This window comes from Cydia strobilella, chromosome 8 (assembly GCF_947568885.1).
Source record: "Cydia strobilella chromosome 8, ilCydStro3.1, whole genome shotgun sequence".
In the NCBI taxonomy this organism is placed as follows: domain Eukaryota; kingdom Metazoa; phylum Arthropoda; class Insecta; order Lepidoptera; family Tortricidae; genus Cydia; species Cydia strobilella.
The window spans coordinates 8,739,453-8,759,684 of NC_086048.1; the positions used below are offsets into that span (position 1 = coordinate 8,739,453).

A 20,232-nucleotide genomic window follows, 5' to 3' on the forward strand; every position below is an offset into this window, starting at 1 on the left:
AGATAGCAGTAGGGACGGTTGATCATTTGTTAATAATTATTCAAAGCATGAGATTTGTCTATCACAACCTACGAAGTTTCAAGTCCCTAACTGAAAAAAAATGTTCTCGTATAATCCCTCTTAACCCCCTTAGAAGATTTTCAAGTCCACTATTTAAAAAAAAAGTTCGCTCCCGATGCAAACTTTCAACCCATTTTAACTCCCTTAGGCCCACTTGCACAATTCCACTATTCCGGGGTTAACCGGTTAATCCTGGAGTTACCATGGTTACCAGTACAATTTGAAATTGGGTTAACGGTTTAACCGGTTAACACTGGGTTAGTGGAATGGTGCAAGTGGCGCTTAGGGAATAAATTTCTAAAAACGCTGAAATCACTTTTCTTGGTTTCTGTTATTGTGTCTTTACGACATTTCAAGTTCACTATTTACATACTTATAAAAAATTTCGTTCCCGATGCAAACTTTCAACCCTTTTTACACCAACTTATGGAATTAAATTTCAAAAACAGTAATATCAGTTTTTGTCTATTTTAATATAATGCCCTTATACCAAGTTTCATCTTCTATCCCCTTTTTAATCCCCTTTGGGGCTGAATTATCAAGAACGTTGAAATAACTTTTATGTAAAACTACAAATAAACTTAAAAGTAAGGCTTTATAAATAAAAAACGTCCCCCAAGTCACTGCCAATGGGCAGTGTGCCCAGAAGACTGGCCGCATTGCCACGTTGAATGGCAATGCTTATCCTTTGGGCAAAATACTGGCCAGCCCTCTGGTCACCTGTGGCGTCTATAAGGCGCGACGCTAGGTCCTTGTAGAGCCGACGCGCGCTTGGTCTTATGTAATAATAATCTTACTTTTATGTAATCATTATGCTTTTCTAAGAAATTTTTAGTTTTAAAACATTTGTAATGGACTGAAATAGATGTCATATATTAAAGAAATAGTGACGAAGCCCTCCTGTGGTGAAGGCCGGAATCGAACCGGCGTCTTTAGCAATCCGGGCTAAGGCCTTGAACCCCTTGGCCACCCCGCCACGGCGGAACCCGTCCTAATTTCTCGACTATATGCCATCTTACTAAGAATAGGCGTCTTTGACCAACTCTAAAGGCAAGCAGTACGCGTTTGCACCTCCTATACGAATTCCTTACTGAATTACGATATAGCTAGAGACACTGGTACTGCCATCTATACACAACTTTGGGAACACATCAAATTATTTTATTAAATATTTTGATTTGGGTTTTTAAGTAGTCACACTACTATATATAAATATATAATTTGATTTGTTTCCAAAGTTGTGCATTTGTATTGGATTCAAACTTCCACTTGGACTTTTTGTGAGTCTAAACAATTAAATTATTTCTTAATACAGTTGCTCAAAAAGTACTACTTTACGTAGCTGTTTAGCGTGCGGAAAGCTGGTTTTCGCGAACTAGTGCTTTTTACTTTTCCAATTTTTTTAAATTTATTTTTGTTCCAATTCATGACTACTTATTGATGAGTGTTAATATTAGTTTCCTTTAAACGTCGTAATCAACATAAAAACCTACTATTAATGTAAGAATACGAAAATAGCTATTTATGCAACAAGAGCGGAAATCATCTTTACGCACGTGTATCATACAATGTTTTATAAAATTGAAAACAAAAAGCACTAGTGCGGAAAAGTGTTCTTTTCCGCACTAGTGCGAGAAAGTAGCACCATATGTACTGTAAAAAAAGTTGAAAACAAAAAGCACTAGTGCGGAAAAGTAGTACTTTCCGCATGATATGGCTCCGTAGGAAACGCACTTTTCGAGCACATGCATTGTAATGTAAATATACACATTTTTTAATATTTTATTACTTACCTCTTCATCATTATAACACGTCTATTTTTTTTATATATTGAATATTAAAAAACCGTTCTTAATAACCTTATTTCATTCTAAGTTTTGTTGTACTTACTAACACTATATGGATCAAAATGATTCGAATTAAATAAATAATTGAATTGAATTGAATAAGTTGTCTGAATGGAACGGAACGCCTGTCAAAGAAGATGCGTTTTTTTCTTTCTGCTTTAAGTTTCCAAAACAATCGTACATTTATAAAAACATTCGATATTGTTTTTATAAATGTACGATACACTAATAATCGCAATTAACGATATTTGGGTAATAATAGTACAATGTTTTATATTTACAATTGTTTCTGTCTTATAGAACATGCATTAAAAAAAAACTCATTGAAGTGGGTTCAATAATAATAACACCCAGCTACAAAAACACCTCTTCATAATGTCAATCTCAATGATATCACAGAATTAATAATATAAAAGTTTCGAATTCCTTACTTGTTGTTTTCTGTGAGGCTTCGGTGAAAACTCGTTTCACTGGAATTTTTCACAAAAAACTAGTTTTCGCAAAGTGCCTTGGTGAAAATGAAAACTAGTTCTGACCAATTGTAAAAAAATATTTCAACTCTCAACTCACAAAACTAGGTTTATTAGACGATGCATGTAACACAAAAGAAAAACTCTTTTATAAATAAGTATCGGTTGTGGCGCTCGCCGGCCATTGCCGCGGCACGCTCGCTTTACTGGCTCGGCTTCACGCGCTGGGTTGTGGCGCTCGCCGGCCATTGCCGCGGCACGCTCGCTTTACTGGCTCGGCTTCACGCGCTGGGTTGTGGCGCTCGCCGGCCATTGCCGCGGCACGCTCGCTTTACTGGCTCGGCTTCACGCGCTGTTTGGTCACGGGTAACCAACACCAGTACTCGTTTTGACTGAAAAATCCGTTAAAACTAGTTTTCTTCAAGTACTTACGGAAAACTAGTTTTAAATACCTAGTGAAAATGCGTTTTAACTAAAAACGGGTTTTTACGGTGACATACACATGAAATCAATGAACTCGCTTAATCTTTCAGAAATGAAAAGGTACAGTTATCAAATACATTCTAATTATAAACACATCCTGATGTTGTTTTTATGCCAGATCAATAACAATTGTGACAAATAGTCTGGGTCAACAGAGGCCGACCCTTGTCCAATCGTACCTATAGTACTCGTTGGTTATTCGTCGCCTTCCGGCCACTTGACCTTAGATAGACGCTGTTGCTATGTGCAGTGCACGAGTACTGCTACTTGTTTCACAAATCTTTTCTTTTAGCTGTAAGCTCAATCTAACATAAATTGATATCGAGATACATAACTACTGTGCGTAATCAGAGATCTAAGTCATACTGGCTTGCCTGAAGTTAAGTGATTAAGAAGAATTGAGTATTGTGAATGACATAGCCCTGTCGACAACGATTTACCACTGGGGGGCATCGTATGTGGTTGATGATATCTGAGATATCTTTATTGACAAATTATGGACCTTACCGTTTAAGCAAGAAGATTTAAAATGTTGAGTGCCTGCTTATGCATGTTTTGAGTGCCCTACTCAAGCATGCTCCATTTCCCAAGTCATGAGTTCACTTGTACTGACTTATTTATTTATACTTTATTGCAGAAACATATACCTACAAATGTACAAATGGCGAACTTAATGACAAATAGGCATTCTCTACCAGCTGACCATTGGGTCATGCATAGACAATACATAATACCTATTTCAATAACTTACAAGAAGACATAATATAAAATATGGTTAAACAATATTACTTATTTACTAGATTTACTAGTAGGTAATATGCTCACTAATGATAAGCTAATACATAATACTACATACATACAAGAAAATTATAATGTAAAACTCAAGGGATTCGCGAAACAATCCAAAGATTCGCCGTTGGCGGCTCGGCTCACTGCACTGGCTGTTGTGATGCTGTAGGTAATTGTAATTGCAACGTGATATGGCATTTTAGTCCGAAATATTAGTCGAGTTACAGTTAAGTCTCTCAATATAAGAAGATGCGAATGGATTGAAATTACACTCACTCAGATAAAAATTAAGTCTACACACACAAATCTTTATACGACTCGATACTTATTGTAATATCTAAACAAAGCTTTTAAACTGACTTTTAAGGTAATTTGGTATCAAGCTTTCAGTGCATATTAGATTATTCTAGCTGTGTATTATTTAGATCAATAGGTACTTAGTTAAGTAGTATGAGGAACTAACACCTAATTAAATCTAATGATACCTAATGTGAAACAGATAAGAGCTAAGTTTAATAAAATAACATAAGTAAGGACTTAATTACAAGTGAGAAATGTAAAAGACAAAAATAGCTAACGATAAATAACATTATTATTAGATGACAGACGTTTCTCTCCAAGTCTAGCCACTCAGCAACAGCGATAAATCAGGAGACGTTTAGACAGTGTTATCAAACATAATTATAATTGTTGTTTTGTAAACTTTATCGATGTAAACAAGTTTTAAGTAACTCCGTACTATGGACCTTCGGGAACTATTTTTAGGCCCGCGGGGAGATGCTTGATCCATTGAACAGTTGTTAGTTAGACCGAGCGACCGTGCAGTGCTGAAGCAACCAAAATCAGCCGAAAATGAATTCGTTACAATATGTGGGTAATTTTTTTAATACACGCACTTTTAAATTTCTAATTTAGAATTTTTAAAGTTAGTTTGTAATATGTGACATTAAGGAAAAGCTTTTTGTAAGTTAGCTATTAAGAAGGAAGCTTTTTGGGACCATACCTATTATACTATTACTTTATGCATACCTATTTAATAACGTGTATCTAATGCTTTTTTTTGTTTTGTTTCAGTTGTTTATTATAGTGGTATTATTAGGAAATAATTTATTGGCACTAGCGCAAGATGAAACGGGGCTATTCAGGTTGTCCGACTCAGTTAATAAATGCAGCCATCTCCTGTCGCAGATGATAGCGAACTTATGCAATAACATCTACAAAATTGTGAAGAGAGATACACGGTCGTCGATAATGATAGGTAAGAAAAGCTTGTATTTATCTTTCATAAATCGGGAGCGCGTTAAAGGCCACTTTGTGCTTTGGCGGGCGTCTTAGTTCCCATCTCCCAATAGCTTTATTCGAGGGTTTGTTTGAAATTATTGCTTGATAATACTGTAATAGATTTCCTTACCATTTTCGGTTATCGGGTGTCTACCCGATCGGGGTTCTCCAGATCTTAACTAAATATCCGATAATGCTGACAATATACAACCACAACTCTTCAAAAAGCGTCCACAAAAGTAGGTAGTTGGTTGGAGCTGGAATTATGATATGACCGGTTGTAAGCTGAGCTTTTTAAAGATAGGTAAATGACAATAACTAAAAAATTAAAAATCTATAAATGTTTATCCAGAACAAAACTAACCTACAAACGTTTTACATAACTAAGATCGTGTTCCTATATCTATATAAAGATTGCACGCTAATGACCACACAAAAACATTACTTCGTGTACAGCTGTACACTAGACATGAAAATCTCAGTACTTTTTTGAAGAATTCTTATCTATTAGGTACTCTTGTCCTGCGTTTGTATTTCCATTCATTTATTGTTCGTCCCCATTTCGTCCCATTCGTCTTTCTCTAAACCCATAGTGAGAGCTAGCTAGGTGTGTAATGACGAAGTTTTAGTAGGTCTTTGAATGGCTTTGCTCGGAGGAAGCCACTGAAAGTACATTGCCCAGACGATAGCATGCCATTCACACTCATTTACCTACCTTTATCATCTACTACTCACTACATTCAGTTGCCAGAAAGATAATTCAATAATCCTTCAACTCGGCATGACCTGGGAATGCCCGTTTTGTTATTTTGAGTAGGTACATTTTATGACAATATACCAATCATACGAGTACAAGGCGTTTTCGATGCAATAACCTAATGATAAGTAATGAACGTTTAATATTCAATTATTTGTTAAGTAGGTATTTTACAATAGTGTAGTTGTAAACGTGAGTTGCAGTTTAGGCAGTTTAATCAGTAGGTAAACAATAACAATATCAATTTAATAAATATTTATTGTAATAAGCAACACATTTAATACAGACAAAAGGTATGTACTATCGCCCCGAATCTTGCGATTCGCACAAGAGGTGCAACTGTAAAACTGAGTCTTGATAATGAAATGTAGGTTTATATAGTGAAAATAATTAATCGATCCAACAGGGATAACTATCTATATGTGTAATAACATGGAGGCGTATGAGACAACTTTCATATCTCCCTACCATAACTCTAGCAGGTAATCCCAATCTGTTTTCGAAGGTTGCCCGGACCTTGCAAAACTTTCTTATTCTACCCACACGTCTACTTATACCTGTGCCTGGGACCACTTTATATTATAATATCCTACTTTACTTTGACATTTCTATACCCTCTCCTTATTTAACCAAAATATGGAAATTAGGGCTTTACCGCCTTTCATATCAAGCCTACCTAAAAGTAACGGAATATTTCAATCACTATTTCGGAAATTAAACAATTCACGCATCAAGTGACATGTTAAATTAAATCCTATACAAATATAGAGGTCAGATTAGGGTGGCGCTGGCGTTCCGCTGACTGGTTCTCGGGATAGCTATATTTCAACGGTTGCACAATCGGCAAAGTTTGCGGGACAGAAAAAGGTCGCTGAGTGCAAACTAAAGAATGGAGAGCTAGCTAGATTCAACGCCTTCTTTTTGGTGTAGAATGCTGGATTGGCATTGTGAATAATATTGTGATTTAAAGTATTGTGGTATCAGCTTATCTTTCTCTTTGTGTTGGGATTGAGTAATAAATAACGTGGCTATCTAGTGATATTCTTCCTAAAGTTATTTTTAAGTACAATTAGGTATTACAATAAAATTGAGTATTTAAGTAATAAAATATAAAGCTTAAAAACATGTTGAATGCTGATCAATGTTTTATTAATTAACGTGGTAGTTAATAGTGATATTACAGTCATGATGTTATAGCCCGAAAAAAGGAGGTGCATGTAATCTTTACGCGCGATTGAAGTAAAACTTATTTGACGATGACGTTTATCGCTATGTTGGCACTTTGACGTGTGTCCTATTGTGCGTGTGTCACTACTAAGCGTTACTTCCGTCAGAAATAAAATTTGAGTTAGGTACCCTCTAGTCATAGTCGCGCCTAAAGACGTTTTAATTCAACAAGAAATTGTAGAAATTAAAAACTGGCAATACATGTTGTCCCTTTCAAATCAATCTAAGAAAACGGGACGACACTACAGTATTGCCACTTTTTAATTTCTAAAATTTCTTGTCGGACTGTACGTGCGTTACAAATAACTATAGGTATGGAAATGAATACCTAGTTACCTTTTTCTCAGTGAAGGTATATTTACCCACAGATAAGCTAGTCCCAGAAGACCTTCACGATCACGTAAAGCGCGCGCGGCTGAAGCAGTGGCGGCGCGTGCGGCGGCAGGTGGCCAAGGAGTGCTGCGAGCAGCCGTGCACGGTCAGCACCTTACTCTCGTACTGCCCTGCGGAGTCGGAGGTAGTCAAAGAGCATCCTGACATATTTGACTGATTGTAAGAAGAATGGTGCAAATGGCCCTGCACGGTCAATGCTGTATTAATCCGAAGACAAGCACTGGAGATAACCCTGAAATATTTTGCTCGCTGTATGACAAGTGGTGTTACAATGAGCAACACTGATGGACTGCTCTCGGCAGATGTGCTAGTAGTAAATGAGCACCTTGACATATTTGACTGACTGTACGAAAAATGTTGATGTATTGTTACCCCGATGACATACAATACAAGTATGGAATAAAATCCCTGGTCAACTGTGTCCATTGTGAGATAAATACTGCATCGCTAATAGTACAAATTCTTTAAGTAATATATGCGTGCGTGGTCTAAAAATGTTGTTTAATCGATTATATACCTACCTACATATAGATAGATCTAAATATAAATCATATTGATACAATTACATAATATGTTTATTTGGAACGTCTATCAAAACATACCTACATACTATACATATGTACATGTTGCTCAATAAATTATCTGCAGCCTCAAGTATTAATTTAATTTTAATCAATTTACTTTTTTATTCTACCCAGGGGGGCTAGCCAAGTGATAACCGTTTGTATAAAACGCCAAACGAAAATGATCATGTTACTTTTCGTTACATCTGCCATACCGATACATTTTTAGTTGCTCAAGGTTGTAACGTAACACATACAACCCTACATATAACCCTACTTACAATTAGTAAATAAACTAGCGATCCGCCCCGGCTTCGCCCACCAATTATACAAAATAAGAAAAAATAAACTATTTATTTACAGTTACAGTCAGAAAAAGTGGTTCTGCATCACGACCCAGAAATCACCCTGTAGTTTGGGCTGTCGTTGGATAGGTCTTTCAAAACCTACCTCATCACGATAAAACCACTGAACTTTGCAGGTTTATCAGATCAGCAAGTTTCTGCAATTTCGTACCGGATTAAAGGGTAAGTTGGTAGGTACCTAGATTTATAATTCAATTCAATTCAATTATTTATTGCGTCAAGAAACAGTTCATAATATTGAAATTTTATAAGGATAGGTACTTAAGTAGGTAATTATTTTCCAGAAAACTTGCTCAATTTTTAGAATACCCTAAAGACCATATAGAACATCAAAAAACTACTTGACATGGTAGTGAATCGTTAAAATGCACCCAAATGGCAGTCGTCTCTGCAAACGTTCGCGTATTCCGGGGGAAGTTTTGAATAATGCTAATGCACCCGAAGGTGGTGCACTCGTGGACGATTTATTATTTCCTTCTGCATTCTTAGTAGTTATGAAGATGACAGTCTTGTTACTTTGAGATCGACTTGGAAAAGGTATATTGACCGACGTTTTGAATGTTTTCTAACCATAACGTAACCGTAACATATTAAGGGTTATTGACAAAATACCCGATAAATGGACTAAGATAAAACATTGGCCATTGTATCAAAGTTTCATACTACATAATATAACTTTAATATCAATCCAAAGCGTTTAAATAGGTACTCCTGTAAGTTCATGTGCGCCCAAGCCAAGCGCAACAATGTTATCAAGTAGGGAATTCTATAATAATGTTTTTGAATGTTATGTGTCCTTTTAGAGGAAAATTTAACATACCACATAAAACAACCGACGACCGAAAATGTCGTAAAGTCACGTATTCATAGCGAAGTAGGTTGCGGTTAATCCTTAGAGACTAATCTTAACAATTTTATAAAGAAGCTGCTGTATTTTTAATTAAAAAGCAGGAAAACTTTTATTTCCCAAAAACTGCATGAATGAGAGCGTTTCCTAAGCAACTTGTGTTTTAGGATAGGTATATTGAGTTCTTCTCGGTTAGGAGAAACTTTTCAGATAAGGCCAGAAGTGTGCAAATGCAATGTGTTTTTGAGGAGGTGTAGTTGAAGTATTAAAGTTGGATAGTTGATTATTCACATATTAATAGCCATGTATGAAGTGTTCCGGAATAGTGGCACGGCATGTTTTAAAGCTTGTCAATATTAGATGAAATGATACACATACACTGAAATGACACGACCAGTTTGTCAAGAATGATACGACGAGGAAGAACGATACTAAATTTTACGGTTTTCGCAAATAATCGGCTTCTTAGTAAAATAACATAAGTGTTGCGAAGTTAATTTTGATTGTTTATGGCTATGCGGTTCTCATATGCGCGTGGGAGCGCGTTTCGTCTGCTTTAATAGTAAAAAATAGTAATAACTTTTACTACAAACCATGGTGCAAGTAGTAAGTGTGATGTGGGGTTTGTGTGGTTAGTGTGGTAGGGTAGGTATGGCAAATTTTCTTAGCACTTAAGTGCGAGTATTAATATTTAAACATATATGTTTTAAATTAAGATAGGACTCACTTTTATTAACCGAGCGAAACGCGAATGAAGCTTATGCCTCACAGTTTGAGATAAATTGCGTTTGAATTGGCCGACTATCCGCTGTACGGCTGTTATTTTTTAAAGCTAGCATTTTTTAACTAATTCTCGTGAATTTTTGATATTTATTCAAATCGGTGCATTTGGACTCGTGATATCTACAGCTCACAGAGCCGCTAGTTTTATTTTGTGTCATCTACCTAATCGGAGCACGATTATTGCTCGCAAAAGCCTTTCGTTGCAATTTTCCTGTAGAAAGCACCGACTTTTCTTCACATTTACTAACTGTAGTTTAATTAGTCCCTTAGAAGGGTGTATATTCTCGTTTGCCCCAACGTTGTCGTAACTCATAATTAGTGTCGTTGTTTAGGTTACTACTTATTCTAAGTAAACTAATATCAATTAATTCACGAAATAGGCCTTCGCTGGTATAAATATCAATCTGTGGAAGATTGGACCCGATGAAACTCATGTTTTATTTATACGAGAAGATGGTTCATTATATATCATTTATTGGCGGTAAAAGCGATTGTGCTTTATTTTCTATTGGAGCTAAAAACTATTTACCTACCTACTATTTGTCTGTCTATATTTTCGTGCTCTCTCCGATAAAAAATCAGTGGATAACATTATTAGTCTTACAATACTTAAGGATGACTCACGCTAGACCGAGCCGGGGCCGGGCCGGAGCTTTCGGCGCTTGCTTTTCTATGGAAAGTGCCACGTGATCACCGATCAACCGTCATAGAAAATGACATGTCCGACGCCTCGGCCCGGGCACGGCCCGGTCTAGCGTGAGTCATCCTTTATAAAGACAAACCAACTCCTATTGTTAGTAATGTAAGACTGTGTACAAAACAACGTAAATTTTGGGGTAATACCTCAGTTACAGTAATGAATGCCAAGTTCAGGGTATTGCCAAGCAGCCGTGTGACGTAATTAAGACAAAGTATCAAATGTAAGCGTTTTGGTACTTAACTTTACTTTGTAAATTTAATTTTACGAGTAACAGAAAGGTCCACATTGTTTTTGATGGAAATCAAACCTGTTTTTTTATAACTCCTATTGTTAATGTGATAATTATTGGTATCAAATGATAGCGAATAAATTATATTTTATGAGAGTTGCAATATTAATAAAAAAATGTTTTATTGCTACTACCGAAAAAACAAATTGCACAAGAGAAAAAACAAAGTACACAATACACTTAATTGCACAAAAAACAACATAGAAAATATGCACAAAAAAATTTCAATAATTGAACAGTAAACTACATCTAAGTCTGTTTGTGGTATAGGCAATGGTAACAATCTCAGCTTTTTGCTGGAAATATACCCGGGCCAGCGCTGATTTTCAGACGGGCCCCTTTTTATTTATTTATTTTTTATAACGGTTTTGTTAATTTTTTTGCTACATCAATTCTCGCTTAAATGATCCCCATTACCCCTATCTACCCTAACATCATCCGCTGGTAGCAGTAGCGCGATTATATGATGCTGCAATTGACAGTGGATGGAAGAGAAAGCCCATACAAAAGGTTGTCGTAAAGTAACTATAACCGTGGTTTTGCTGCGTAACATAGACTGGTATCCTGCCCTTGCGGTCCCTTATCGAGAACGACTTCTTCTTTTCATCCTGTTACCCTCTGTCGGGGTACTTGTGAAATAGGGCTCCAATCCTAATATTCTTTCACTGACTCCTGTTTTGCCAAAAACCTAGTAAGTACTACTGACCATGGAAATAATCTTAGTTGTAATTGTAAGTCCTAACAAATTAATAGTAGTAAGCATAGTTAAGGATAACAAATTTTTACTCACAATTTCTTTTGCTACGTTTAATATGATTCATACCTCTTTGCATAAAGGCATGGATATTACGTCACATCTATTATTCAAATGGGGATCTGATAAGGGTCGGTACGAAATGAAATACTTACCTACTAGCGTTGTCACAGCGTCTTCAAATAGGTAGATTTATGACTTATTTTATGGATGTTGAGCTGCGTCAGATATAAATTAATAATAAAGACTGTCAAGTTCACTGTCAAATGTAACACAAAGCCACGTCCCTTATAATGTGTGTTAACGCCTCTCTGGTGTTTGAAAAAGACAGCGCTATCGATCAAATCAATGAAATATCACTTATTATCAGGCAACCCCATTATCAGGCAGGCCCATAGATACATATCTTACAGACTAACATACATAGGTACAATAATAAATAGTCTTAGAAACTAAAAATCATTTTGGCGACACAACAGCTCTTGGCGCTATGCAAACACGTAAGTATATATAGCGATATCCGCACACCGGAGAAGCCAGCAGATCCACATCTAATGTAAAGACCGCCTTACTGTCACGGTGACTGAGCTAAAATATTATCTGTAACCAATCTGTAATACCAAAGATAGATATAACTCCGTAATAGATGGATACAGTCTAAGGAAAAAACGTGCCTCGAAAATCAAGAAAATTTGATTCTCGTTCAGAGGGCGCTATAACTAGCTTTGGCTTACTGTCGTATAGATGGCGTTGACGGTTTCGTTTGTTATTTAACAATTTTAACGCATATCAGTGAAAGAACATGGGTCAAAATCATAAAATAATTAATGCAAATAAAAAAAATCATTTATCCATATTTAAATACATTTTATCGTATTTTTATAAATATTTATTTTTAGTTTTAAAGTGTGTCGACAGATGGCAGTGAATTTACTGGGGTTACAAAATTTACTATGACAGTACCGCTCTAGTATAAGTTACTCTATGGTAATACATACCTACCTGCAAACGGTCTCTTTCTGACAAATCTAGCCAAAAAGAGAGTTTTGTGTGCAATACAGCTTACATACGCATTATCTTGTCACTGGTAGCATGTAAGTTATCAATATAACATGATATAGAAACGAATCTTTTGTCAATGTGATGTGGTGTAATGGAGCCACGGCTGCGGCTTGCGTTACTTGTCACACACATTTTATATTCTATATTCCCCAGAGTATCGCAGAGAATAACAATATTTCATCGTGCTTGAACTGCGGGTCAAATGTCGCATGAGAATTTGATGATTGGAGTGATATTGATATAGTAGAGCTTATGTCAGGTGAACTTTTAAGCTTGGACTGGTGTAAAGAAGACAGTTCACCTGATATTAGTTCCACTATAACGTATGTACTTGTACTTCTTGGTAACGCACCGCTTGCGCTATCATGCACTATGTTACGCCACTTAATAGTTCAAAACATTCGTCTGGAAGCCAGGAGGGCTACGATGGTCGACTTTATAAATGATAGTATAGTTGTATAAATGATGATAAAAGTAACATTTTATCCAGTTTTTATTGATTTGTTGTCTTTTCCACTTTTGACAGCGATAGTCGTTAAATGATTTACTGCATAACATGGTCGTTGGATAATATGTCATTTGTCTACATTTCCAACTAAAACTTAGTCGATAAGTTAATTATATTTTTATAACATTCATACCGTTTTGTCCCCTTTGACAGCAATAGACGGTTACTAGACTTATATTGACCGGGATATAGACCGTGATTACCTTTTCAATCAATATAAGTCTAGTGAAACTAACCGTGAATCATTCAAAACTCTAATAGATGGTAAATGGCTACGTTTATTGGATAATTAGATATATAGTCGATTTTTGACGGTTAGCCTTTGATTAATTTATCGTAGTGCTCACTGGATCACGATAAGTGCTCTTGTGGTATATAAATCGTGAAAAATACAAATTTTTGGAGTTTAATATCAGTAAATAAGTATCTGTTTTTTCTAAATAATTATATTGAACTCCATTTATTTAACATATAACTATCAATACACTATTTGTAGGGATGGCAAGATATCATTACTTCTTGGCAGCATCGAAGAAAAACAGCAAGGAAAACTGCAACGACGGGCCATAAGGGCTATATGCAACCACAGATATAATAATACCATATTTTTCTGTGCGTATATATTAAATCTGTGCATGCAACCCATTCGTTGTGCCCAACAAGGAGTTTCGTCACATATATAGAGTGCGCAAAAATTGGGACTCTATTTGTGTGTCGAACTTGACGCCGACCTCAAACAGCTTGCCGGCACATCTTAAAGATATAATACTATTCCATCCCCAAAACTTGATTTATTAGATTTTGACAGATATAGATAGTTTGACGTCTCCTCTCACCGTATTTAAGGTTAATAAGATCTACTGTCCTTAAAATTTTGTATGAAATAACAAGCAAATATTAGCCTTCGTGGATGAAGTATTGTAAGCTTAGTCTGATAATGTTGCTTATTTTAAAGACTATGAACTCTACGACTCTACGTACTATAAATAAAGTGGAATTTTACTAATGCTGTAATGCTTTGAGGCGATGGTATAAAAGTTTCACTTTTAGAAACGCCTTAAATAAACTCAATTTGAATTTATTTTTCGTAAGCTTAACCATGTATAACTTTTAACTATCAATGTCACATGTAGATAAGTGGTGATAGGATGTCATTTAGCGAAATATTCATTAAAATACGCTTTAAGTAAACTTGTTTACAATTGATTTTTCAAAAGCTCAAACCATGGATAATTTATAACTGTCAATGTCATATGTAGATAAGTGGTAGAATGTGATTTAACCATCTATTCTTTAAATTACTCCTTAAGTCATCGAGCTTAAAATTGATTTTTCAAAACCTCAAAATTTGTCACGCTATCATTAGTCACTTATTACGTTATCCTCGCGACTTTATACCAAATTATATCACTTATCAGATCAGATAGTCGTCATATATAAATGATATGGTGACAAAAGCATCAAGCCCTGCAGAAGTAATTTGGCTTTCCGTAAAAATATTCAACTTGCTGAAAGTCTGGTAAACTGGTGGAGTCGATTTTTATGGACGCTCCATCTCTGCCTAAAGTTACCTAACGTAGTTACATTTTGTAAGAAAATTCCTACTACATCAAAAAATACGTTGTACCTATTCTAAAGAAAACATTTCAAAACTATCCTAGTCTATACAATTAAAACGGGTAACTTCTGATTGAGTCCTTTATATAGATTGGTCTCAGCTTTACTAACTAACATTTAGGTATATATAACGGTAATACCTATTACATTTTTACTGTTTCCCCAAAAACCATTACGGGTCAAAAATAATAATTTCAGAATTTCAACATAGATTTTCGGCTGGTGTAATTTCAAATAACTAGAAGAATAGGACTCCAAGGCATGATCAAAATACAAATAGAAACAGCCGTATTTCCGTACCCTACTTTCATTTTCATTTCGTTTCCTGAGAGCTCCTTTCAAATTTCTTGTTTCCCATGGCGCATGAACATTTTATAACTGTAAGTGGCTAATAAAGTCAGTTATATTACAAAGCTAAGTATCAGGTGTTTACTTGTATCGTAGGGACGCAATGAATAATAAGCTATGTACTCATATTTCTGGGGCTATATATGAATGATTTTCCGCAAGAATGTACCTATACCACAGAATAAGTAATAGTCTATACGCTCCCAGCACTTTATGAGCGCGCCTTGGTTTATAGCAGAATTATTTAAGTATACCGTCACTATTTTCTAAACCGTTTCCACCGCACTAACAGTATTTCTCTAGAAAACAGCATTCAAACTTTGAAAATGAGATCTCGAATTGATATACGGTATATTATTATAATGAAAGCAACGAAACTACTCTAGTTATTTGACTATAAGTACCAGGGTTTCGGCAAACTTTTCAAGAGATAAGCCAACTACATCATCAGTATACGAATGTCAAATAGCCACAAAAGTTTTGACTCGTCCAAGTCCTTTACGTGTAAATTTTTGGGTGTCTTGAAGAGCCGCAATTGCAAGTTAAAAGAGCCACATGTGGCTCGCTATCCATGGTTTGCCGTACTATGGATATTACTGGACTATACTATCCTTATTACATACTAGATCCGAGCGTCTGGCAGCGGGCCATCGGTGGAAGTTAGAGTGACAAGACGCCTTGATCCAGTAATATGGATATTAGTATATAACTGTCTAGTTTCGTTGCTTCAATTACCATACCATATATTGATTTGACACCAGTGGAATTTCAGTTATTTACGGAACTCATGGTAGTGTTACAGTAGACAGTAGTATAGATGCTCGTAAATACTTGAATATATAGAGACGAAGGTAGGTTTTGACTTCGAAAAAACGGTCCATATGACTGACACTTATCTGACACATATCACTGAAAGTTATCCCTTCTCTATAAACACCATAATTTCCATAAATTCCATGATTACCCAACACATCATTTCCCGCCATTAAAAAAAAGTGTGTGATTACGAGTAATACAATTCTATATGTGAAAACATCCTGCGCGGCATTGTAATATTTGACGTCGCGTCGTCAACTTGCGCGCTGCACAGTCGAGTCGCTCGCGTATAATTCCCGTGGGGTCATTTTTAAGTTCTAGACAGACTTCTATATAGTGCAAGCGCGGTTTGGCACAAGCATACTAGAGGTCAAAACAAAATTATTGACCCGCATTTCCTAAAAAAAAACCCCCCCTAAGTCTCGTAAAATAGGTACTGAAATAGAACTGTTATATTGAAAAATAAACTAAATGCAATTATTTTCAAAATTGCTTTCTTGGGGTTAAATATGAGGATATCACGTATCATTTGTGGTATATTATACAAAAAAAATCAGACATATCGTATCTGAACTTGGAGGAGCCCAAACTTGGAATGTTTAGAAAATTACTTTTGTTATAATAAAAAAAATAGCTGAAATGTAATGATGTGGTATATTTTTAGAAACCCTTCAAAGAGACCTTTCATATAATACCACACACGATAGGTTGCTGAAAAAAAAATTTTTTCCCATACAAAAAAAAATACAGCACCCCTCCTAAACGATTTTTTTTTAAGAACTGCGGGTAAAAAAAATTGTTTTGTCCAATGTGTGCCAAATGGCTAAACTGTACATCGATTTGCGGTTTTTTTTAATTGGGCTCGTACGGCTTCCACTAATAGTTATTCTAGTTCGTAGCTTCTACATTATTGCACACCGCAATCGGCATGCACTGCCAGTAATATCTAATTAATTTTAAATCAAGTTGAACTACTTTAAGTTCGAACGCCGCTCCTGCTCTAGATCGTGTTTGCACGTAATTTCTTAAGAAAACATTTAATTCAACATTTTCATGCCACTTTGTATGTTTATTACAGAAAAGTAATAGTTTGGTAAAAGAGTATACCTATTTACCTAAGTATTTAAGACAAATTGAAAAACCAAAATTGTCTTCTCAAAGTGACATAAAACTTAGGTGCCTAAGTTATTTGATTCGGGCACACATATTTTACCCTACAGCGCGAAGCAAAAAATAGGTTAATATGTGTTTATATATTTATGGAATGTGCCTTTTTTGAAGTCAGTTAATATTATGGCCACATATTATAAAATAAGAACCTAACGTACCGACTTGACAGTGACAACCAGTCAAACAGTAAAACACTTAATTTGCAGGGCCTCTGTCTAAAATGTAATTTTTTTAATGTTTAATAATTCAATAAATATAAATAGTATTTATAATAATCTATGGGATATGGAAACGCCACCCACTTGACGTGAAAACACAATTTACTTAACGTTTTTATTCTTTTTAACCGACTTCAAGATTTCAAAGGAGGAGGTTCTCAATTCGGTTGTGTTTTTTTTTTCGTTTTTTTTTTTTTTTTTTTTTTAATGTTTGTTACTCCATAACTCCGTCATTTCTGGACCGATTTTGAAAATTCTTTTTTTGATTGTAAGTATATACATACAGATTGGTCCCGTTTTTGTCAAAAAGCAGTTCTGATGATGGGATCCATGAGGAATCGAGGGAACTCCTCAAATGTTAAAGGCATACATATAGTGATTTTAGTATTTTCATCAACAAATCAAGCACTTACATTTAAAAAAGTGACATTTGATGACGTGGAACTGCTGATGATGATCAGAACGGAACTTTTCAATGACGCATAGTTCACGTTTGGCGATTTGTCCTCTTCGTTATATTTGTTAAGCAAGTTAGGTTTTCAAGAAACATTTTTGTCAAGCTCGAGTTCTGATGATGGGTTCCATGAGGAATCGAGGGAACTCCTCAAATTTGAAAGGCATACATATAGTGATTGTTGTATTTTTATAAACAAATTCAGCACTTCCATTTTAAAAAGTGACATTTGATGAAGTGGAACTGCTGATGATGATCAGAACGGAACTCTTCAATGACGCATAGTTCACGTTTGGCGATTTGTCCTCTTCGTTATGTTTGTTAAGCAAGTTAGGTTTTCAAGAAACATTTTTGTCAAGCTCGAGATCTGATGATGGGATCCATGAGGAATCGAGGGAACTCCTCAAATGTGAAAGGCATACATATAGTGATTTTTGTATTTTTATAAACAAATCCAGCACTTCCATTTTAAAAAGTGACATTTGATGAAGTGGAACTGCTGATGATGATCAGAATGGAACTCTTTAATGACGCATAGTTTACGTTTGGCGATTTGTCCTCTTCTTTATGTTTGTTAAGCAACTTAAGTTTTTAAGACCTATTTTTGTCAAGCTCGAGTTCTGATGATGAGACCCACGAGGAACCGAGGGAACTCCTCAAATGTGAAAGGCATACTTATAGTGATTTTTGTTTTCTTATCAACAAATCCAGCATTTACATTTAAAAAAGTGACATTTGATGACTGATAATGATCAGAATGGAACTCTTCAATGACACATAGTTCACGTTTGGCGATTTGTTCTCTTCCTTATGGACCCAGACCTAAACATGGACCCGGACTCGGACCCGGACCCGGGTCTGAACATGGACCCCAACTCGGACCCGGACCCGGACCGAACTCTGACCCAAACTTGGACCCGGACTCTGATCCGGTCCCGGAAATGCTACTAGAAAAGTGGGTTAGGTGGGTGGTTGGGTTTTGATTTGCGATTCTCACAGAACAGAACTGCTATCAGAAAAGTAGGTTAGGTTAGAGCTGTGACCCTTACAGAAACGAAATGCTATCAGAAAAGTAGGTTAGGTTAGGTTAGAACTGCGACCCTTACAGAAACGAAATGCTACTAGAAAAGTGGGTGGTTTTACCTCCTTTTCTACATTATTAGGCAAAAGATGCTGCCTTTTTTATTTCATTGTCTGGAATCTAAGAGTGCACCATCAACAATAAGTGAACTTTCAGCGGCATCCCCCATTGAAGTCGGTTTTTTTTTTCTTAAAAATTATTTAGGCGTACCGTGTAATATATTGAAACTATTGAATGTACCTGCTGTCAGAAATGTTCGGATATGCCCGTATTTTATCCTTTTACCCCCTTATTCATAAACGTCTACTAAAGTTGAGAAGCCGCTAATAATCGTTTGTTGAATAAGGGGGTTAGAATATAGAAAAAATACAGCGAACAAAACTTTAATTTCATTTCATTGTTTTTACTACAGGAGTAACAAGCGTAAACATAAATTTTCCTACTCGAATATTTGGGCGGCTTCTAATTTTTTTTTTCACTAACTTGATCCTTGCGTCCTACGTTTAGCTCTCTTGGGGGAAGCCATTATGTTGATGGCCTACATAAAAATACATTCATAGCAGAAAGGCAGAAATTTGATGAGGGTCCTTTCCTTATCCTTACGCCGGCTGAGTTTAAAATATGGATTTAATAACACGCTAAGCGTAAGCAATTGTAAAAAACAAGCTTTTACAGCAGGATGGACTAGTAAGTTTTTTGCTAGTGATTTATTGACATTGATATTTGTGTGTCTATAAGTTTGCAAACATTATTTTAACCACTTTTGGCGCCCAATCGCGCTAAAGTGTGTCGTATTTATTTAGAAAAAAATTAAAACTGTTGTGACTACGGATCTGGTACGAGTATAATGATGGTGACATAAAAATTGTCAAATGGAACTCTAATGTAACCTTGTCGAGCTTAACTAATATAGATACAAAATCGTCTAAATGAGTCTATGAGTTGATTGTGTAATTAATAAGTAGGTCGGAGATGAATGTTTCTATCGCAATATCTATATATATATATATAGGTATAAACGTAAAAGTCCTGACTAACTGACTGACTGACTGACTCACTTAAATCAACGCCCAGCCTAAACCGTTGGACCTAGAGAGCTGAATTTTTCACAATAGATAGCTTTTATGACGTTTGTATCCACTAAGAAGGGGTTTTTTAAAATTCATCCCCTAAGGTGGTGAATAAGGGGTTGAAAGTTTGTATGGAGATCATAATTTTTTTTTAGTGCGGGACTTGAAACTTTGTATAAAGGCATATTATTAAAATACTAGAAAAGTAATTTCAGTGTTTTTGAAAATTCATCCCTTAAGGTGGTGAAAAAGGGGTAGAAAGTTTGTATGGAGGTCAAAC

At 35.7% G+C, this 20,232-nt stretch overlaps 1 protein-coding gene across 1 annotated transcript; it reads left to right on the forward strand.

Annotated features, from left to right (window-relative positions):
• The first annotated feature begins 4,324 nt into the window (after positions 1-4,324).
• On the forward strand, positions 4,325-7,687 carry LOC134743333 (bombyxin A-2 homolog). Its single transcript, XM_063676726.1, has 3 exons — positions 4,325-4,519; positions 4,724-4,907; positions 7,283-7,687. The coding sequence occupies exons 1-3, from the start codon at positions 4,502-4,504 to the stop codon at positions 7,462-7,464; spliced, it is 384 nt and encodes a 127-aa protein (XP_063532796.1). The 5' UTR covers positions 4,325-4,501; the 3' UTR covers positions 7,465-7,687.
• Positions 7,688-20,232: the final 12,545 nt, after the last annotated feature.